This window comes from Nomascus leucogenys, chromosome 22a (assembly GCF_006542625.1).
Source record: "Nomascus leucogenys isolate Asia chromosome 22a, Asia_NLE_v1, whole genome shotgun sequence".
NCBI classification, from domain to species: domain Eukaryota; kingdom Metazoa; phylum Chordata; class Mammalia; order Primates; family Hylobatidae; genus Nomascus; species Nomascus leucogenys.
In genome coordinates this window covers 68,999,944-69,023,336 of record NC_044402.1, presented here as the reverse complement: position 1 = coordinate 69,023,336, position 23,393 = coordinate 68,999,944, and the positions used below count along the sequence as shown (strand labels likewise).

At 40.6% G+C, this 23,393-nt stretch overlaps 1 protein-coding gene across 1 annotated transcript in view; it reads right to left on the bottom strand.

Annotated features, from left to right (window-relative positions):
• The window catches only part of CERS6 (ceramide synthase 6), a 326,541-nt gene that overhangs the window by 8,232 nt on the left and 294,916 nt on the right, over nucleotides 1-23,393 (bottom strand). Inside the window, exons 9-10 of the mRNA XM_004091962.3 lie at nucleotides 1,163-1,319; nucleotides 546-569 (exon numbers count right to left, since the gene is read on the bottom strand). Coding sequence (XP_004092010.1) covers nucleotides 546-569; nucleotides 1,163-1,319 — 181 coding nt within the window. The remainder of the gene's footprint in view (nucleotides 1-545; nucleotides 570-1,162; nucleotides 1,320-23,393) is intronic.

Below are 23,393 nucleotides of genomic sequence, written 5' to 3'. Positions count from 1 at the left end.
AGCTTCTGAACAATTAATTGATCAAAATAATTAGGATTTCTACTAGAGCTGGTGCTGAGAAGTTGCTTCATAGTACACGACTAGATGCCCCGACTTCCCCTGCAGAAGAGGCCAGCTCTGTTGACCTTGATGAGTCGGAGTGGTCAGGTACTACCATATGGCCCCAGGCAGGTCAGGCCCACAGCTGATGCTCAGGCCTCCATTCTGCAATGTGTTGATCCTCTCCCCCTCCAACTAGTTCTGTTTCTCCTGCTTTACTTTGGTCTATTTCTGTCTTTTAGCCAACACATTAAACACAGTGAAAGAAATTCTTCTTCTCTGTTGGATCATGCAACATTTAGCAGAACACAAACTCACACCAAAGGGACCTAACAGCTGTCTCTAGTGTCCCTTGCAGCTCACAGAGCTACAGCTCACATGAAGCCTCTAGCCAGTGCCAATAGGTTAGACAGAACAATATGCGTGGAAACAAAAGCATCTGAGTGCCCCTCCAACAAGCAAGAGGCACTCAGGACAGGGATAGAGAGAGAGGAGGAGAAACTTACATGTAAAGGGTTCCACTTCCCAGCCTTCCAGGGTAGCAGAAGGAAGAGAACAAACAAGTAAGAAAATGTCACAGAGAATGATCTGGAAAAGTCTCTGCTCTACACACAGGGTGGGGGCTGAGGCTTAGGAAGCTTTATTCAAATCAACCTCAAGTCCACTTTTAACCAAAAAGATTTAACTATATCTTGTTGGAAGTCATGAACAGATTTGTTTCTCAGTTTGAAAGAAAGGTTTGTTTAAACCGGCATACTGCACCAAGCGACCCTTCTCATAAAAGGAAAGAAGTGATTAAATTTCTGTTCAGTATAAATATAATCAGAGGAGGTCCAAGGTTGACAGGAAGAGGGAGAGTGAATACAACAAATAATATATTATTAAGTCTAAAATTACAAATGCATATCATTGGGTGCCATCGCCAGCAAAGGAACACTGAAGACTTAAAAAAATGAACTAGAAAAGGAAATGACATTTTCATTTATGTTTCTAGGTAGTTTTGCTCAATTCTGAAGAAATAATACCAATTTTGATGAAATATGAAATAGTAAATAGTTGATCCAGAGAAATTACAAAAACAAAATTTTTTAAGACATATTGGAAAAAGTGAGTTGTAGCTTACCTTGCCTCTTGAAACAGCTTTGCAAGCTATTTTCACAATCAAGTAAGACCAGAAGCAGTTCAACCCTTGTACTAGCAACAGCAGTAGGTTAAAAACCCACCAGGAAGGGTAAGGTCCAACGATCTCCCAGCTTTCAAATAATGTGGTATTTAACACCCTAAGGAAAAGAAGGAATTGATTAGTGAACGCGGCATTTTCCTTTGTTTTCCAAGGAACTCTAGTCACTGCATTAAGGCACAAGGTCAACAATATCTCCCAACTACCCCCTCTCTGGCAGGATGGTGTGAAAACTTGCTAGGTACTTAGAAATGTCATTTCCTGAAGAATTACCCTGGTGGTGTGACTTTCAGTTGGTTTTAGGTTAATTAATATATTTTTTCCCTATTCACTTCTTTAAAAATGATAAAATAAATATAACATAAAATTTACCATCTTGACTTTTTTAAGTGTACAGTTGATTGGCTTTAAGTACATTCACATTGTTGTGTAACCATCACCGTCATTCTTGCTCAGCACATTTTTCATCTTTCAAAACCAAGATTCAGTACCCATTCTTCCAGCCTGCATCAACCACCATTCTCCTTCCTGTCTCTGTGAATTTGACTACTTTAGGTATCGCATAAAAGTAGAATCATATAGTATTTGTCCTTTTGTGATAGGCTTGTTTCATCTTCAAGGTTCATCCATGTTGTGGCATGTGTCAGAATTTCCTTCCTTTTTAAGGCTGAATTGTAATACGTATATGTCATATTTTATCCATTCATCCATTGAAAGGGAACTTGGGTTGCTTCTACCTTTTGGCCATTGCAAATAATGCTACTATGAACATGGGTCTACAAATATCTCTCTAGGTATGTATCTTTCAGGCATATACCCAGAAGTGGAATTGTTGGATCATATGTTTCTCCTTTCACTTTTGCCATCACTTCTTTCATTAATTTTCATTGATTTTTTTGGTTGTGATTCTGTATCTACTTGTAAAAAGGCCTGTATGATCTTTGAAGTTGCTTTTGGGCTTTAAATAAGTGCGAAGAATGCCATTCAATGCCAATATACTGCAAAAAAAGAGATTAACTCCTAAACATTACTTAAGTACAAGCCATATGTCCAGCACAGGGAAAAACACAGTGGAAGTCAGAATATGAGTGAGACCTAGGCTTATATCTAGCAGGAGAGTCATTAGAGGGTCCTTAATTTTGTAAGGCTTCCCCTTGAAAAGCACTGACAATTGAAATACATCATTTTGAAGTGATGCCTTGAAATGGGTATCAGAAGGATTTTTGACAAAAATGATTAGAGAGCAATGAATGTAGTTCGGGCGCCGTGGCTCATGCCTGTAATCCCAGCACTTTGGGAGGCCGAGGTGAGCGGATCACGAGGTCAGGAGACTGAGACCATCCTGGCTAGCATGGTGAAACCCCGTCTCTACTAAAAATCCAAAAAATTAGCCAGGCGTGGTGGTGGGCACCTGTAGTCCCAGCTACTCGGGAGGCTGAGGCAGAAGAATGGCGTGAACCTGGGAGGTGGGGCTTGCAGTGAGCAGAGATTGTGCCACTGCACTCCAGCCTGGGCAACAGAGCAAGACTCCGTCTCAAAAATAAAAAATAAAAAAAATAGCAACGAATGTATTTAGTTTTAAGAGTATGTAAGAGTATGTATTTGAATTAGGAAAAATTTATTTGAGGTAACTGGTTCTCTCTAATCTACCATCAGAACCAGAATGGAACAGTCACTTGGAGCAGATACATAAAAGGCTGGTTTTAGTGCTTTGCTCTGGTCCCTGCCTGTGTCTGCTCCTAAGCACTTGGAAATTGACTCATGTCATCTGGACTCACATTGCTGCCACAGAGAAGCACAGCACCTGCATAATTTTGGAATCATTCTTACTCTCTGCTCTCCTCCTCAGCTTACCCCAGGGATGGTTTGGAGACACACAAGAAAACTCATCTAAGTGCATTTCTACCACCTGCCACTTGCAGCACTTTGCTGGGACAATCTGATTCTACAGGAGAAGCAGGTGGATAACACTTAGTGGCTAAAGGGAAAGGGAGAGAAAACTCTCGAATTTAAGACATAGACCACTCATATAAAAACGTAAGACAAATAGATAATTTAAATAAAATAAATTGTGATGAGAGCTTTGAGAGAGGTTGGAAAAGTACTTTGTGAATTAGAAAAGAAAAAAACAGGCCAGGCACGATGGCTCACACCTGTAATTCCAGCACTTTGGGAGGCCAAGATGGGTGGATCACCTGAGGTCGGGAGTTCAAGATCAGCCTGGCCAAGATGGTGAAACCCTGTCTCTACTACACACACACACACACACACACACACACACACACACACACACAAATTAGCAAATTAGCCAAGTGTGCTGGTGTGTGCCTGTAGTCCCAGCTACTCAGGAGGCTACAGCAGGAGAATTGCTTGAACCCAGTGGGCAGAGGTTGCAGTGAGCCGAGATCATACCACTACACTCCAGCCTGGGTGATACAGCGAGACTCCGTCTCAAAAAAAAAAAAAAAAAAAGAGAGAGAAAAAAACAATTATTGCAGTTGGAATAAGAGATAAAGAAAAAAGAAAAAAGGAGAGGCTAGGCACTGTGCCTCACTCCTGTAATCCCAGCACTTTGGGGGGCTGAGGTAGGAGGATTTCTTGAGCCCGGGAGTCTGAAACCAGCCCGGGCAACAGAGTGAGACCCTATCTCTATATAAATAAAATGAAAATTAACCATGTATGATGGCACATGCCTGCAGTTTCAGCTGCTCGAAAGGCTGAGGCAGGAGGATCACTTGAGCAGGAGTTGCGGGTTACAGTGAAGCTATGATTGTGCCACTGCATTCCAGCCTGGGTGACAGAGTGAGACCTTGCCTCAGAAAAATAAAGGAAAAAGGAGAATGAAAAATAAAATAGACAAATAGGTTCTTCCCACCCCTGATTTCTGCAACTCCTATTTATAGACTAGAATGAGACTAACAGTTTGTCTCCAGTCCTGCCATAGTAGTTGTCTTTAAAGAGTAATACATAATACGCATATGTTAAAATTCTAAAAACAGTAGGATAGAATTTAATGATTTGAATTTTACAAGTCATTAAAAGAATAATACCTCATGAAATAGTTGTATTCACTCTGGGGAAGGGGGAAAATATTAGGAAATCTATTAACATATTACATACATAGGCCAAATTGGTATAAATGGAATGATTTTAACAGCATCAAAGACATTTGGTAATGTTTAATTCCTCATTGTTGATGTTTAACAATTAGAATACAAAGGACTTCATATGATTTTTGTAACCCTTTCAAATCAGCATATTAATAAACACCAGTTACTTCCTTTAAAATCAAGAAAACCATGGACAGCCAGTATAACCATTATTATTTAACACTATTCTGGAAGCTCTGGCCATTGAGCATGGCAGGGAGTCAGAGACTTAATTTCAAATACATAGACATAAAATATCTATAAGCATTTTAAAATCAGCAAACAACCAAAATGTCCCATAACAGGAAACATTAAAAATTAAAAATTTAGTTTTCATTCTTATTCCAGAAATTATTTTTTTTTTGCATTTAAAAAATTTATTTATTAAAATTTAAGTTCTGGGATACATGTGCAGAATGTGCAGGTTTGTTACATAAGGTATACATGTGCCATGGTGGTTTGCTGCACTCATCCACCCGTCATCTAGGTTTTAAGCCCCACATGCACTAGGTATTTGTTCTAATGCTCTCCTTCCTTTGCCCCCCACCCCCTGACAGGTCCCGGTGTGTGATGTTCCCCTCCCCGTGTCCTTGTGTTCTCATTGTTCAACTCCCACTTATGAGTGAGAACATGTGGTGTTTGGTTTTCCAGAAATTATTAATGAATACTTATTAATAAATACAAGTAATTTGTAAAGATGACTAAATTAGGATAATGCCTATATTCCTGCCTTGTTTATTATCCAAAGAAGCAGTTATCTCTTTAAACATCAGTTTGCAGGCCAGGGGGACAACAAGGCTCAACTCTCTGGCGGTGTGGGAGGACTCACACACCTTACACTTTTCTATCTCCAGCACCCTGCAAGACACCTGGAAGTAACATGCTCGCTAGTCACATTTGTTGATTGACCACGTGTTTGCTAATCCAACAATCCAATAAATATGAAGAAGAAAGCTCTGGAATAATAAAAATAATTTTATTTCAAAACTAGCTCTGCTTCTTGACGTACTACACATTTTGATATTCAGAGAAACTTTAGTTCCCTTTGAACAGAAAGAGGTTCTGTGTAAATAGCAACAATGACTGCATTATGCCATTCATTATAAGTTAACCTTTGCTGGATTATAGACTGAGAAGCTTTCTCGCCATTGTGATGCTAGGACTGATGCTACTGCTTGGCTTAATTTGAACAGGATGTCAGAGCAGTCATTGGCGACATGGCATTCACATTAATTTCTGAAACACTGCATCAGGATTTATAGGCTTTGCCATGACAATCAGTGGCACCTCTGATTACTTTTGAGATGCTGCTCAAAAGTAATGGGATTTCTTTGAAAATCGACTTGGCTTCCTGTACAGACACTTGAGAAAATACAATCAGTGCACCAAACGGATGTATCTCAGTGAGAAGCATGGTAAGAAAAACAATATAGTAGGAATTTATACTAGGGGAGAGAGAGAACATATGACACCCAGACTCTAATAAACAGTAAACCCAGGAAAGAGCCTTTGTTTGGCCCAAGAATGTTACAGTTGAGGAAACTGTTCTTTTTTTTGGTCAAACTATTAAAATGGTGACTATGGAATCTTACTTCTGAGAGGTACTTTAGGAGTATGTACTTTAATGATGCCATCACGAACCTATGGTGACAGAGTTCAGGATAGTGGTTGTGATAGTTAATACTGAGTGTCAACTTGATTGGATTGAAGGATGCAAAGTATTGATCTTGGGTCTGTGAGGGTGTTGCCAAAGGAGATTAACATTTGAGTCAGTGGGCTGAGGAAGGCCGACCCACCCTTAATCTGGTGGGCACAATCTCATCAGCTGCCAGCGAATATAGAGCAGGCAGAAACATGGGAAAGGCAAGACTGGCCTAGCCTCCCAGCCCACATCTTTCTCCCGTGCTGGATGCTTCCTGCCCTCAAACATCAGACTCCGAGTTCTTCAGTTTTGAGACCCGGACTGGCTCTCCTTGCTCCTCAAACTTGCAGCCAGCCTACTGTGGGACCTTGTGATCGTGTAACTTACTTAATAAACTTCTCTATGTATCTCCTATTAGTTCTGTCCCTCTAGGGAATCCTAATACAGTGGTTGTCTTTGAGGGAGGACTGACTGGGGTTGGGGGGATCTGAGGGAGGCTGGACACTTCCATATCTTGATCTGGGTGATGATCACGTGGGTTATACATACATACAAATTTATCAAGCCATATGCTGAAGATTTTTTGCACTATATTGTATATAGGAATTATACGCCAATAAAATAAAATGGAAGACAGTACCCTGTGGGCCAAACTAAACATATATGTACAAAAAAACACACAATGTACAGCTTTTGGTTTTAATAATTACTATAATATCAGTGTTCTCCTTAGATGCTTAGATGCAAATGGGTATGGCCTTAAGTATCTTATTTAAGACTACTTTGTGTTTGCTTCACAAAAACAGTTGTAAACTGTTCTGCATAAATGTGTTCATCCCCTACAGACATAATAAAGAACTGTATAATAGTTCTATGATAATCAAAGTTAAGATAAAGAACGCATAAAAGGTAAGAATGAGCTAAAGTAGCTACAGGGCATGGCCAAATTAAATCTTATGATTCATTAAAATCACCCACCAAGGCTAAGCTATTGGGATGGTCACAGATGAATTTATATTCAACATATGGCTTCTAAGAAATTCTTTTCTTTTCCAAATAATAGCATCAGACCTCTACTGTTGCCTAATGGAGAGTACAGAGGCAGAAGGGACCTGAGACCATTTTTCTTTTCATTCATGTTAGGTTCACTTAACCACTAGATGGCATATCATGCATGAACAGTGCATACTCACGCAGGTTTGTTCTGCCCAAACCTTTTGCCAAGGGTGAGTCCCAGTACAGAAAACACTTGATCTCCAGGTTATACCCCCTATTCTAAAAATCCCATCAAATGAATGGGCAACCCATCAAATGAATGAAGAGGCATCAGTCTGACCTTTTTTCATCCTGCATTTGACCGAAATGTGCCTACAGGGCAAAGCTGGGCTCCATGCATTTCACTGCTGATGCCCTGATATACCTGTGACCACCCCAGTATCTTAGCCTTGGTGGGTGATTTTAATGAATCTAAGATTTAATTTAGCCATGCCCTGTAGTTACTTTAGCTCATTCTTACTTTTTATGGGTTCTTCATCTTAACTTTGATCATCATAGACCTAAGGGATATGTGTGTGTGGGATGCAAACATTCATGCAAGACAGTTTACAATCTTTTTTTTGTGAGGCAAACACAAGGGAGTCTTAAAGAAGATACTTAAGGCCGTATCCATTCACATTCTAAGCATCACTGTGACTTAAAGCATTACGCTTTCCCCTGCAACCTGAGGACTGAGGTCTCATAATGTCACAGAGCGCAGTGTAAAAAGACCTTCACTGGCATCTTACTCCAAAAAGCTACCTCCAATGCTCAATTTCCCCATTCTCATGTGACTTCCAAGTAAGAGTTTAAATCCATTCTATGTAATATGTAAAATTAGATGAACATTCTTTCAGACCTGTACATCTTACTTTTAAATACTCCAGTGACATACAAGCAGGAGCACATAATGGTAATCAAGATGTTAACAATGGCCCAGGTGATCTTACCGTATGAATGGGTTACAGGTGCATGTTTTTGATGATACCATGGCCCTTGGCCATGTCAAGTAACCGCAAGTTTGCCTCCACCGCTCCTCCCCTACCTTAACCAAAGAGTTCTATCTGAGCCCTGGGTTGTATGTTTTTGGAATGATCTCTAAAAAAGCCCACAATAATAATCAGACCCAAGTCAAATATCCAGAGCCAAGATTTCTTCTCTAAGGAACAAAGTCAGGGCCTCACTTTAAGGAGTGCTACAGAATGTCAGTGAGGATACCTTGAAAAGTAAAATGAACTTTGTGGTCAAAATTAGGGTGTGGTTTACTTCAGAGCTTTTGAGTGGTCTTGACTTTGCTCTCCCAGACAGACCTCAGTGTATTTCATGATGTGTGTTTCTCTGGCATATATGTTCATTTGACCTACACAAAACATAAATGAAAGTAGATTCGACCTAAGATGACTAATCTGCTAGCATGTTTTGTCCATTTTAAAGTAGATGCTGATAGAAATGCATTTAAAATTCACTCTGAACAAAAAACGTGGGCATTTAAAACCTCAAAGTCGGGTAATTAAGTCATGATTACAAGCAACCCTCGTTGTGCTGGTTTTCCTAAGGTAATAAAAGCTCCAGGCTTAAATAACATCTCAGTCAACATCAAGACTATTACAAGGCTGAGAATGATGTTTGCAATTTCCTTCCTTTTAACAAGACTGCCCCCCGGCTGCAGCTTACATTCTCCACGATACTGGTGTTGATATCAAGTTCCCAGTTTTGGGAGGACAGCTTCTGGGTAGCTTGCAGCATGGGTGCCTAATTATTAGTCACTAATCTATTAATCTGTAGCAAACGTGGAAGTTACTGTTTTCTTAATTTTTTTGTAGAGACAGGGTCTCACTAAGTTGCCCAGGCTGGTCTTGCACTCCTGAGCTCAAGTGATTCTTCCACCTTGGCCTCCTAAAGTATTGGGATTACAGGCATGAGCCACCATGCCTGGCCAGAAGTCATTTCTTTATCCCTGGACAGGAATCTGAACTTGAACATGGACAAATAATCTCTCTTTCATTTAGCAGTGCACATTATAGTTCTATCTGTATCCTTAGCCAACAGGATATGGGGCCAGTGAATTTATTTTTACTTTTAGGTCATAGCCAGGCCAGATTTAGGAACTGGTCTCTTATCACAGGAAGTTTGTAATTGGTGACTTCCTGGCTGGGGCAGATGTTTTGTTTTTTTTCTCCAAAAGCAGTTGCTGCCCTATTTGCTGTATGTCTGCCTTAATTCCTAATTCTGCCACTGCCTGGTCTACTAACCTACGCTCCTGACCTCCCAACTTGAGTCCTTCCAGCCAAGGCTGTGTCCTTTGGGATGTATCCTGATTCCAACATGCTTGTTTTCAGCCCTCTAGTTAGCTCTTTGTTGCCTATGTGTGCATAAGACAGACTTTTGCTTGGTTCTCTATAACGTCTCTTCCTTGAGTAATTACTATGTGTTAAGCGCTGTGCCAAATATGTTACATACATTGCTTCATTTTGCCCATTCATCATCTCTATAAGATCCTCATACAGCAACACTAATACTAGTTAATACTTATTGAACATTAACTATGTGTTACGAACTGGGCTTAGGCTTTATATGTTAACTCATTTAATTCTCATGAAATAAAGCCTATGGGATAACTTATATTTCTTTTTTTTCCAGTGTGTCCTGTTATTATCCCTATTTTTCATATAAGGACATGGAAGCACAGGAATATAAATAACATTCCCCAAGTCAGACCATGTTGGTGGGGGACACTGAGACTTGAAGCTACCTGTCTGCTGGTCTAGGCCATCAGGCTCTCCCATCCCTTTCTCCGTTCTTCACCTGGGCTTATGCTCAGAGCCGATCCGTCCCCACATTATGATGGAGGACACACATCAATATTTCTGTTCAGCATTTCTGCAGACCTTTCCCTTTGGCCTGTAATTCCCTGCAATGTGTTATCCCTTGGGCTCATAAGCTGGTTTCTGGTAGCCATATGCCAGGCCCTGCCTGCTTAAATAACCCATTTGGTTTTATTTATGTGGTTTCTCCACTTTGGCCCACCCCACTTGACCCTTAAATCCCAACAGAATTGTCTCCATTACTGAAAATTATATAATTCCTTTCATTACTACTTTGTCATGTATACAAAATATTCAAGACACAAAACCAAAGATCTTTTTAAATTCAACTGGGAAATGGGAGTGCCAGCCCTGTGCCCTTTTCTTTGCTTTTCTCTCTGAAAGGACTGAGGCAGATGTGTATCTCTAAATATCCCTTACTTTAAGAAAAGGATGGGTAAGGCTGACTCCTGCTAGGCAGGTAGAAGCCTAAGAAAGACTGAGATTCCAGGGACTTACTCTTCCAGTTTTCTAAAAGAGTATAAAACCAGCCTCCCATCCTCATAGAGGCAGGATGGCAGAACTGGCTCTGAAACCTCCCTACACTTGCGTGCTCCTCCCCGAAGGGTTAGGTTTGCTCATTTCCATTGTAGGATCATTCCTAGCAAGGCCAATGGCAGGCCAAGCGCTCCTGGGCCCAAGTGGGGAATGCTGTCAGATTACCATGGGCTTCCTTACCTTTTTCTCCTTTTCCCCTTCCCTTAGAGATTCCAATGGTATGTTTTGTAGAGGTGAGAAAAACAGAGACTAAACACATACCAATTTGAGACTCTGGTTGTGAGATTATTTGTTTTAGCTTCAAAGTTTCTGGGTCTAATCAATTAATTCAGTTAAAGGAGAAAATCTTGGTCATTCTGATAATTCATTGAACTCATCTCTGAGGGACCCCACTGACAAGTAGAGAGGGAATTTCTAGCTGCCTGGCAGAAGGAGCCTGTTTACACGGTGGCTATTTACAGCAGAAACACAGAGGGGCTGCTCTAGTTACTTGCTTCTTGGGAATAGCTTCCATTTTGGCTTCCTATTTGGGTAGTTGCTGAGGCTGGGACAATTTGTATTTTCGCATTTTAACAATTTAAATAGCAACCTATGGGTGGGATAGGTTCTTAAGCCAGAGGGACCTGCAGTGGGGTGGGGGCATGGTTATTGCACTGATCACAGCCCACGGGAGTGATGTGGTTTTGCACATTCCCTACAGAAGGAAATGAGGCACACAGTATCCATCTTTATGCTTCCATGCTGAGAGTCACACACGGAGATTTAAAATGAGGATCCCTAGAGATGACTAGAAAGCATGAGTAAAATATGTTCCTAACTAGTCCATTGAAGGATTTAAGAGAGCTAGAGCCACAGTAATATTTCCTTCTGTTTGGAAGATGTTCAAAGACTTCATGTTTATTAGATTCAGTCTCATTATTAACTGTAAAGTTAGCAGATCAGATACAATAGCAACTTTTTGGTCAGGAGACCAAGATCCTAAAATAGTATTTAATTATCCAAGGTCACAAGACAGAGGTTTTGTTGTTTCTAACCAAAACATATTATCTTTAGGAATCCCTCTCTCCTTCTTTTAAAATTTACATTAAAACAGAGAATGTGGGCTGGGTGTGGTGGCTCACGCCTGTAATCCCAGAGCTTTGGGAGGCTGAGGTAGGATCGCTTGAGCCTAGGAGTTCAAGAACACCCTGGGCAGCACAGTGGGACCTTGTCTCTACAAAAGTAAAAATTAGCTGGGTGTGGCAGCACATGCCTCTAGTCCCAGCTACTGGGGAGGCTGAGCCAGGAGGATTGCTTGAGCCCAGGAGTTCAAGGCTGCAGTGAGCTATAAGCATGCACTGCACTTCCATCTGGGCAACACAGCAAAGGCCTGTCTCAAAAAAACAAACAGAGAATGTATAGTCTTGAAACAATTTTTAGCAATAAGAGCTAAAAGGGAGGTTTAGAAGCCATCATGTTCAGGCTGGCAAGACAGAATGCTTCCCTCGGCTGCCTAAAAATCTCTTGAGAAGGTTCTGGTAGGGTCTTGGCTCTGGGAGAATCTCAGTATTTAATTCTTCAGGGATCAAATTCCACCCATTTTATTTAGCTTGAAGGGAGTCAACATCACCTTAGGCATCGTGTGTGTACTCTGGGTATCAGAGCTTCAGGTAGGCCTTACCTCGTCCGCACTGTAGGCCTGGTTGTGAGACTTCTCTACCACATCCAGGAAGCAACAGTTTTCCTAAAGCAGTGTATTAACTAATAGGTTCATCTGTGATCACGAAAAAATTTCTGAAAACTGAATATTATATATTATTTAATTATGTAAAGTATATATACTCATTTGCACTATGTCCTTTGGCCCTTGAAGAAATCCAGGCCCATGCACCTTGAACACACCAACTGGCTGGTGGGTCCAAGAGTTATGTTAAGGAGTATGTTGCTGTTCCCGAGAAACAGACCCTCCTTCCTTCTGACTTCCTTGTTCTCATCTCTCATGTCTTATGTCTGAGACACGGACCCATAGTGCCTCCTGGCTCTCTGGACTCTGATACTTACACGGGGAGTGGTATTTGATGCCTGGCTTCTCACCACCCTGACTTCCCTCATGCTGTCTGCTCTAGGGGTCCCTGTCCTGACATTGTCCCCCAAATTCCACACCCCCCCCCATCAAGCCACACCAACTCCTTCCATTTGCACACAGGTGGAGAGGGAGGATGGGAGCAGTTGGGCATGGGGTGGGTGGCAGGAAAGAAGGGGATAAGAGGATAGTGTTTTACTCTTACCTAGGGTGTAAGAAATTTCTCCTCTAGCTAGCTGTGTGTGAGGATGTGATTTGGCATGGAATTCTAAACATGTGTAGATTCTACGGAAGTGTTATGATACTTTAAAGGTCTGTTTTTATTTAAATATTTACAAGATTAAGTCTTCACTTTTATCTTAGAAAAATATCCCTGAAAATTTTGGAAGTGCTGCTAAAAAGAGAAAAATGTATCCTAGGCCTGCAGTCTTGAGGGAGATTCTGCACCATATTATCTTTAGGTTGGCAAGAGAGAGATGCAGTGAATATGCTTTTAACAAAGAATTGCGCCCTGTGTGCCCTGCAAGTAAGTCTGAGTTGTGGAAACTGAATTGTAAGATGCTTAAAATCAAGGGGGAAAAGAACCCAAATAAACAACAAAAAGCCTTAGGAAAGTGAATGCACAGATTTAGATAAAATTTTGCTCTTGTAGGCTTCACAAGTATGAAAGAAAAATAACACACATGAAACTACATGCACTGAATAATAACTGATCAAGACAAACATAAACATATAATTCTGTTTAATCAACAATTGAAATAATGTTAAATACTAGAATCATTGCCATAGAATACGATGGCTGTGCCTGGGAATATGGGTGGGAAGTGAGCTTACTCAGAGAACTGACAGTATTGAGTATTACATTTGAACTAGAAGTCAAAACACCTGGTGCTAGGCTCAGTTCTTGCATTCCCTAGCTCTGTGATGTGAGTTATCTTATTTCTCCAAGCCTGTTTCCTCACCCACAAAATAAAAGCCTAAGACGTTTACTAGAGGTTTCTTAAACTCTAACATAAACGACCTTATGAATTTTTATGTTTTCAGATTTACTTAAAATTTTACTTGTTCTGATTGTTTTCTCCATGGATAAAATACCCCATTTGTATAGATGCATTCTTCTCCGGTGAGTCTTCATTGTTTCTCTGATTTTTAACCTAACAACAAACAAAACCAAAGGAAAGGTTTTGTTTTGTTTTTACACCTAGATGTATGGGAAAAAGTAAGAAAGTAGAAAACAAGAAAAAAACATACAAGATCCCATCTTCGGGAAGGAATCTATGAAGGATATAAGGCCCTGAGCAAATGTTGTATTTATGAGACCAAACTACTGCCTCCTGAGCACACAGAACAGTGTGCAGAACCTCAGCTTTCAGCAGCAGGACATTTAAGTCGGATAGTAATGGCTACAGAGATTGCTTAGCAAGCCCTCAGTTTAGGCATACTGTAGCTGCCAGCTGCGTGCTGAGCTCCTTGTTCGCACCCCATCACCAGCTTCCACAGGGAACCAGGCAACCAGGAATATGAATACACAAGGACTGGCTGGGTGTGACCTGGCAGTAGATGGGAGAGTCTGCAGCCTTACCTTATATTCCTGTTCAATCCAGCAAAGCTGAAAGCTGTCAGCAACATATTTTGCCATGTTGCTCTCTTTAATTTTCAATTTGCGTGAAAGGCTTAAGGCATGGACTATATAACTTGGTGCCACTGGACACATTCCAGTGTCAAACTCAGTCTCTCTCTCTCTCTCCATACACACACACACACACACACACACAGACACACACACACACACACACATATATTTATTTTTTTAAAAGATGGGGTTTGTTGCCAAGGTTGGCCTCAGACTCCTGGGCTCAAATGATCCTACTGCCTTAGCCTCCCAAGTAGCTGGAATTACAGCTGTGCCACCACCGCATCTGGCATAATCCACATGCTTAAGATATTTTCTCCCTGTGACCAGAATATTAAACATAAAAATGACATTTAAAATGAAGAAGATATCTGGTTACTCCCTCCCTAACCAATGCAACTGTATCCCTGAGAGAGATTTTAAGGTGGATAAGACTAGGTACCCACACTCAAAGAGTTTACAAATAAGTGCAGGAGAATCAGACAAATATATTGATTACTAAGGTAGAATTATTAAATATAATAGGTGTTCCAAGCAAAGGGAGGGTTTTGAGCAAAGGCATGTACAGGCTGGAAAGCAAAGGGTATACACAAGGGATCACGCATAGCTGGACTGGGTACCTGCAAGGCAGTACCCAGTTAAAGGAGAAGTGTTGGCATAATTTTGTGGAAGGTCTTTCTTACTGGGAAGAAAAGTTTGAACTTACAGTGGAAAACAAAGGAAATCCTGGAAATTTTGGGAATGGGGGTGGGGGAACTAGATTAAGGCCTTGATTTAGGAAGACTGTTATGGAAACTGTGGGATGGTTTCCATCAGGGGAGAGTGGAGGTGTGAGGACGCTGCATAGAGGCCACTGCAGTTATGGCAAGAGGACATGAAGTTCAAGAGCAAGGCTTGAGAAACACAGCTGCTCTTTAAAAAAAAAAAAATACTGCTCAGTGATTATTATAGTTCATGGAAACAAGTACTCCAGAGAAGTGTGGAGCAGTGAGAGAGAAGGATAAACAGGAAGAATGAGATTCCTCAAGAGAGAACAAAGCTTGATTTATTTACTGAAGTGGCATGGGCTCCCATAGCAGAGTTTGCACCCACCTCCCCCTCATCCAGTAGTGCTCTGTCTTCTGGTATCATATCTGAGTCATAACAAAGCACCTGATACAGCCCACACTCCAAACCACATCCTCAGTCTCTTTTCTCTTTAGAAAAGGTGATCAACTCATTGGCACAACCAGTTGTTAGTATTGCAGTAAATAAGTTTCCAGCCATATTCTAGCCCCCAGATTCTTTTAACCTGACACTTCCTGCTATAACCTCTTACTTGTGTTTAGGATCAGTTTTGAGGTAACATGGCTTTTGATCAAAGTCACTGCTATCATCAATATTTAGCTCAGTGACCACACCTATCTTTTGCATCTATAGCATGGAAGCAAGTGAAGGTAGCAAGGGGGAGACTGGTTAAACATTTGGTAATCAAGAAAGTTAAGCGGAATTAACTTTATTTTTATTAAGTTTGTACTGTAGGCCCAACACTGCCAGGAACTATGGAGGATATGTAATAGTGAACCTCAAAGAACTTACTCTCTATTTGAGGAACTGGGGTTGGAATATAAATTGGCACACTCTATTTGGCTGACAATGTTACAATATGTGTCAAAATGTGCGCATCTAATGAACTGTGATACTCTTTGCAAACATTTGTCCTATGGAAGTAATCAGGAATCTATGAGAAGATTTGTCCATGAAGATGTTTACTTCAATATTATTTACAATAGCAAGACACTGGAAACATCCTAATTAATGCCCTAAAATAGGGCATCAAATAATGACTTTTTCATATGGTAGATACTCTGTAGCCAATGAAATTATATTATAGAAGAACATTTAATTAAATGGAAAAATGCTGAGAGTACAATGTTAAATTAGAAAAGCAAAGTTATAAAAGCAGTATGTGCAGGATGATCTTACTTTGGTAAAGAAAAAAGATGTAATTTTAAACACATAAAATGTTAGAAACAAAGATATCAAACAATGAACAGTGGTTATCGCAGAGCTATAGGATCGAGATTTTTTCTTCTTCTTTGTTGTTTTAATTTTTCTACAAAATTTCTATAATGAGTATTTAACTATAATTAACATGTATGTAATCATATAAATATTAGCTTAAATTAAAATTTGAGGAAGCCACATGAGAATGATAATATACAGCCAAGCATTAACACAAGCCAATAAAGGTCTTAACTGGGACAGGGTGCAACAGATTTTCACAGGGCTGGATGTAAGGTAGAAGGTGGCTCAGACACCGGACCAAATTGAGAACTAGCTAAAACAAGGCAAGAGCAGAAGCAGCTTTCCATAGGACATGCCCACCAGTGTGTCATGTCAGTTCGCCATTGCCATTGCCAAGCCAACACCTGGAAGTTAATTGCCCCTCTCCATGACCTGAAGACCCAAGTTACTATGCCTTCCCTAGAAATTTCTGCATAAACTGCCCCTTAATGTGAATGTAATTAAAAGTGGATATAAATATGACTGCAAAACTGCCCTGAGCTGCTACTCCCTGCCTAGTGGGTAATCCTGCTCTGCAGGAGCACACACAGAGCTGTAGCACTGCCTCTTCAATAAAGCTGTTTTCTTCTACCTCCGGCTTGCCCTTGAATTTTTTCCTGGGCAAAGCCAAGAAGCCTTGTGGACTAAGCCCACTTTGGGGCTCGCCTGCCCTGCATCAGATGAGTTTCCAGAAAGCCAACTCTCCTAAGTCTCAGAGCTGCAGAAGGGCAGCCTCACTTAGCCAGAGTCCCAGCTTCCTGCTCCAGAAAAGGAGACAGTTGCTGGAATCACTCCACTTTCCCCATCTGCTCAGACTGTCAAGTTTTATGTGCGTTGAATAAGGGGTGGAGCCAGCTCGCGGCGAGGATGTGGCTCCCTGGGAGTGCTGAGAAGACAGGAGGCCAGGGAAATGGAGGGCATACCTGTCGGGGAAAAGGACCTGCCTATATGGGATGGGCTTGCGCATTTCTCACTCTAAAACAGATTTTTAAATTCCATCTGAACAAAAGAAGCAGCACTCAGATTCATCCATGGTTATGAGTGTGGGGATTCAGATAGCGAAGAGGGGTCAACTTAAACAAATAGTATGCACATTTGATATCTTTTGCCCCTGGGGTGTGGGTTTGTTGGCAAGTTTGGAGCTGTCTTTGTCAAGGTGTCTAATATTTAGAACTTATTAGCTGCCTAGGGACTGTGAAATCTGCCTGGGTTCTGCACTCTTCTGTTACTTTCTTATGTCATGATTTTGGAAGATATAGGAGAGGGAGTGCTTCTGGAAATGATGGGTATAATACCTCAAACCTTGTCTTTTGGGGAAATGAGGAAATGGCAAGAGAGAGGGAGGAAGGGATGGGGGAGGCAGGAATCAGGGGGTGGGAAAAGGGCAGACAGAAAGGACACAAGAGATCTGCTTCCCTGGGGCACTGCAGGTGCCTATACTGTGAACCAAGAGCAGGCCTTGCACAAACTCAGCGTGGCATTTAATACCTGCCCCCCACCCCACCCCCCGACCACACCATTTCTGGGATTAAATGTTATACTAATAAAAAGACAAACAGTTGTGCCATAGACCTTAGGAGAGGGAAGTCCCTGTGCAAAACTCAGAGCCTGAGATCTGAAAGCCTTTTCCACCTGTAACTGCCAGGCTGGAAATCTGCCTGATGTGATCAATTTGCTGGCAAGCTTTGGACAGGCACAGACAATGCTTTACTGAGGAAGAAAGAAATACAAACACAATTTGACTGAAGCAGTCCCCTGGCCAGCCATTCGGTGGGGGCGTGCAGGTTCAGGAGTAGGACCACAATGAGTTCTTTTGCAGAAATCACTGCAAACACTTCCAAGTCGTGGCTTTGGAGATGGTGGTTTTATTTAGTAAAAATTATTTTTCCAATACTCAAAAGACAGTATACAGAGTCTCAGGGGGTTTCATCTAAAAATAAATTTTAAAAAATTATTTAACTAACAGCACAAGGCACTCTCTTGTGTTTCCACCAGTTATACTGAGTTTAACTGTGCTTATCCATTCCATGTTAATTACTTATTTCCATAGTCTCTGATCATAAATAAAATGGTTGCAATCAACAAGCTGAAGGTAAGACTTCTACTCTCACTGCAGAAAGAGCAATAGCCAAGGCCATACCTTAAATCGGAGAGGAAATTTATCCTACACACCATTGGCCATCTGAGTGTACAGGGCCTAGCTCCTTGTCAGAAGGTTAGGTGGCATCTAGGTAGCATCTGATGCAGCTTTCACTCACAGATCACAGATGTTGATGAGAAAATCACAACATATTCAAAGAGAAAAGTGGGCAAAGAATATGAATACAGTTCACAGAAGAAATACAACTGGCTTATGAAAACATGAACAAAATGTGCTGCCATATTAATAATCCAATAAATACAAAGTAAAACAGGATACATGTATGTTGAAGTCTTTGGGCTGAACTGTCATGGTATCTGCAGCCTAATTTCAGATAATTTGGCAAATGCGTGTGTGTGTGTGTGTGTGTGTGTGTGTATGTGTGAGCATGTGTAGGAAGTGCTGTTGGTATCATAAGGGCTAACGGTGAGTGCAACTGGGGGGTATATGCATATTTACTGTATTTTTTCAAATTTTCTGTGGGTTTGAAAATGTTGAAACTAATAATTAAAAGAGATAATATTTAAAATATAAGATCAAATGTATATAAAAAAGAGAAAACACTTTGTTATCAAAAAATAAAGTGAAACTACTCAAATACATAGTTTGCCAGGGTACAAGTAGGTGAAATCGTCATAGAAAATAATTGGCTATATATATCCAGAATATCTTAAAATAATTCTCTACCTTCAAAGTCACTTTTACGGTTACATATCTTTTAAGAAATAAAGGTTACCAACAAAGACTTAAGTTCAAGAATACTTTCTCAATACTATTTCTAATGTTTTTAAAAAATGATTAAAAATACATATCTATAATGGTACAACATTATTCATACATTAAAATTATGTCTTTTATCTAGTGACATAAGAACATTCTCACAACTTAATGAAAAGTGACAAAAGATTAAAAAAAAATTTTTTTTGAGACAGGGTCTCACTCCATTGCCCAGGATGGAGTGCAGTGGTGCAATCATGGCTCACTGAATCCTCCACCTCCTGGGCTCAAGTGATCTTCCAGCCTCAGCCTCCTGAGTAGCTGGGACCACAGGCATGCACCATCATGCCCAGTTAATTTTTTTATTTTTTATTTTTAATATAGACGAGGTCTTGCTATGTTACCTAGGCTAGATTAAAAATTATGTACAGTATAATCTCTAATTTTCCTTTAGACATTTTACACATATATGTGTAAAACATGATTTAAAGTGCAATTAAATGAACATATGCCAAAATGGTAATTAACACTAGGTACTTCTGATTCCAGGGATTTAAAATGTTTTCTACATTTTCCAAATGTTCTCTAATGAGTATGTATTCTTATAATTAGAGAAAATAACATACTTTAAGTGTATATAAATGCATATAATCATTTTTTCAAAGATGATTTTATATATATATATATATATATATATATATATATATATATATACCCTTTACCCTTTTAAATCAAACTTTACCCTTTTAAATCAGTTGGTTTATATATATATATATATATAAACCCTTTACCCTTTTAAATCAGTTTGGAAATAGCTATTTGTGTTCAACTCTCAGGCGCAGAAGACGGGAAGCTGCTTCAGTGCCAGGGCTGAACGTCTTTAGGATTGCACAAGGTGTACCAAGGGGATAAAACTCAGAATTTGAGCCTGTTGTTAGTTTTGGTGTTAACATTCCTATGTGTAAGTATGCTTAGTGTGGCACTCAGATAGTACCCCAGAAACAAAGTCAAGCAGAAAAACACCAGACATCAGAAGAGACTCAACATATCCCTCCGCCCAAATCTTCCTTAGATGGAGACCACACTTGGAATGTGATGGCAGAGGGGTGGGATGTGTGCTTTTCCGAAGGTCTGTTAGTGGAGACTACACATCTTCTTGCATGATCAAGAGCAATAAAGTAAAATAATAAACTTATCAAATAAGCAGGTGATGATAAGTAGCAATAAAATTCTAAAAGAAAATCCCTTTCATAAAGAACCCAAATTCTTCAGATTCTGTAATTCTAAACCTCATTCCTGCTCCAGTCTCTGGCTACAAGTCAGGTTGCTAAAACCTACTTCTTTGTGTTTCTACGAGGTGCTGGGTGGGGCCTCCATGGGCCCAGGCAAGAGGGGGCAGCTCTGGTCTTTCTCTGGGCACATAGCTCCCATGCGGTGAGGGGCATGTGAGGTCAAGAGGATGTGCCGCTGGAGCCCACTCAACCCTTCTACCAGGCTCTGGCAACATGAATCTGGGGATTCCTGACCCCTCTTTCTGGGTTTGCATTTGCCTCTTCTCTGAGGACCAGATGTGGGTATGCACCATATCCAGTTCATTTTTTACACTGATGGGCCTGAGAGGTGACCCAGAGGCCAGCTAATCTAAGAGGGGAATGTGGCATCCCCACAGGTGAGTATAAGCCCCTCAGAGCGCTTGATGACATTGAAGGTAGGAAGAGAAGGAGAGAGGCTGCCTGCGGGGGGCTGGAGCCCCGTCCACTCTCCCTGAAGCGCCACATTCTGGGGAGGACTCTGAGGGAGATGGACATTCTACACTGAACCCAGACTTCTGGATCATTATATGGGTATATTTGTCCAGGTCTGAATATACTTGATTTAATAGTTGTTGAGTTTGAATTGTAACACAAACATTTAGACATACAGTCTGTGGGTTTCCATTTGTTCTCTTATCCTGGACCTTCCAATTCTAGGGTTGAAGATCTGGAGTGAAGCATATAAGCTGGTGTTCTACATTTTTAAAAATATTTTTAAACCGATAAACATACATGAGATTTTGGAGCATGTACATAATACATAAAACATGTCTACTGAGATGATTCAAAAATCAACTTTTATTCGTAATGCTGCTTTCCATTGCAAAACTCATTTCCCTTTATCTGAATAATTCAGAAATCTGGTTTCTCCACTTCCCACCTGTGTCTCATATGCTTCAAAGAGCCTGTTCAATAGGCTGATGGTTCCCAACCTGCCTGCTCACTTGAATCACCTGGGGAGCTTCAAAAGCAATGCCGCTTGCCACATATCTCGAGATTAAAATTTAACTATTCTGGGGTGGAGCCTGGGCGTTGGAATTTTTAAACAATCCCCAGATGATTTCAATGTGTAAAACAAGTTTGGGAACCACCTCTGTAAGCTTTTCCCCCTTTTGTTCTCTATTTCCCATCAGTACTCGTTTTTAAAATATCTCTAACTTTGAATAACAATTCTGAATAACTTTCTGTTGATCCATTCCTGCTCTCAGTAGAGACATGATGATTATGGGTCATTTAAAATTGTGTGTGCCTGAATGATATTTACCAGGCAAAATTCAATGTTTTAAATTTTGTCCTCCTCCCCTATCCACTTTATTGAGGACAGCAGAGCCTCGAGCTTTAGAATCCTTAACTTTTGAGGTTGCCAAATTGTCCCAACTCATAGGTACTTCAGGGACCACTCTTTCCTCACCCTCCTTTACTGAGAGCTGCTCAAAGCTTACGCTTATCCTCCCAGGATTTTGCAGACATTGTCTTTTGAAGCGAGGGTCTGAAGCACGCATTTGTAAACTCCTTTAGACAATAAGTAAAGCCCAACAAAATGGGGGCAGTGTGTTCGTAGGATCTGATAGCCTGAAAAAAAAAAAGGTTTCCTTATCTCCACCCACATGTAGTTCATATAAAGAATGATTCCTAACCAGAAAACAGTAACAGGCCGGGCGCGGTGGCTCACACCTGTAATCCCAGCACTTTGGGAGGCTGAGGCGGGCAGATCATGAGGTCAGGAGATCGAGACCATCCTGGCTAACACGGTGAAACCCCGTCTCTACTAAAAATACAAAAAATTAGCCGGGCGTGGTGGCAGGCGCCTGTAGTCCCAGCTACTCAGGAGGTTGAGGCAGGAGAATGGCGTGAACCCGGGAGGCGGGGCTTGCAGTGAGCCGAGATCCCACTACTGCACTCCAGCCTGGGTGACAGAGCGAGACTCTGACTCAAAAAAAAAAAAAAAAAAAAAAAAAAATTCCTAAAAATCGTCTTTTTTTTGGTGGTGGTGGGGGGTGGGGTGGGGCAGAATGTGGGGAATCAAGTAAATTTCTATTCAAATGTAAAAATATTTAAAAAATTTTGTGGCCCACTGTACGTTCTAAGCATATACTTAGTTGGATTCTGTGCTGGATACCTAGTGAGTGAATGTTTGTGATTCATAATTCAGTTACAATGACTTGGGCCATTTAACATCCATGTTGTTAGAGAGAGCAATGTTTATTACAGACTTTTACTTAACAAAAATATTTCCCTTTAGATTCAGTCAATACCATCAAGTTTCCTAAGATGTAGCATCAGGCTTATTATGTTTAAAACACTACAGAAGGTTGTATAAAATATTTTCATGTCAAGTTTTTAAAAAGCAACTCTTTTTTATTTTTTTGAGATGGAGTCTCACCTCAGCTTCCCAAGCAGCTGGGACTACAGGCATGTGCCACACACCTGGCTAACTTTTCATATTTTTTGTAGAGACAGGGTTTCGCTGTGTTGCTCGGGCTGGTTTTGAATGCCTAGGCTCGAGTGATCAGCCTGCTTCAGCCTCCCAGACTGGTAGGATACATATATATATATATATGTGTGTGTGTGTGTGTGTGTGTGTGTATATATATGTTATACACATATATATACACACACACCTGATAGAAGAGGCAGCTTGAGGCAAAGCAACGATGAATTACTAGTTGGAGCTTTATATATGTGTGTATATATATATGTGTATATATATGTGTATATATAATCATTTTTTGAAATGATTACTACACTGAAACTGATGTTTTCAGATGCCACCTGCGTAACCTTGGGACTTCTGTTATTTCCATGCTTCTTGCACCAAGGAATCAATGCTCAGAATGCTATTGTTGCTGCTCTCCATATGTGGACAGTAACATCTACGTTCTTTCCATGTGAATAGCAACACATCTTTACAGCATGCCTGCCTGAGCTAGGCCCTGTGGCTCTGAAATAAACATTTTCCTTATTTATTATATATATATATGAACTCTGGTCTCATTACCAGTATGCTTAATCACACAGTCAACATCATGCTCATGATTCTCTAATTCGAGCTTGTCCAACCTGTGGCCCATGGGC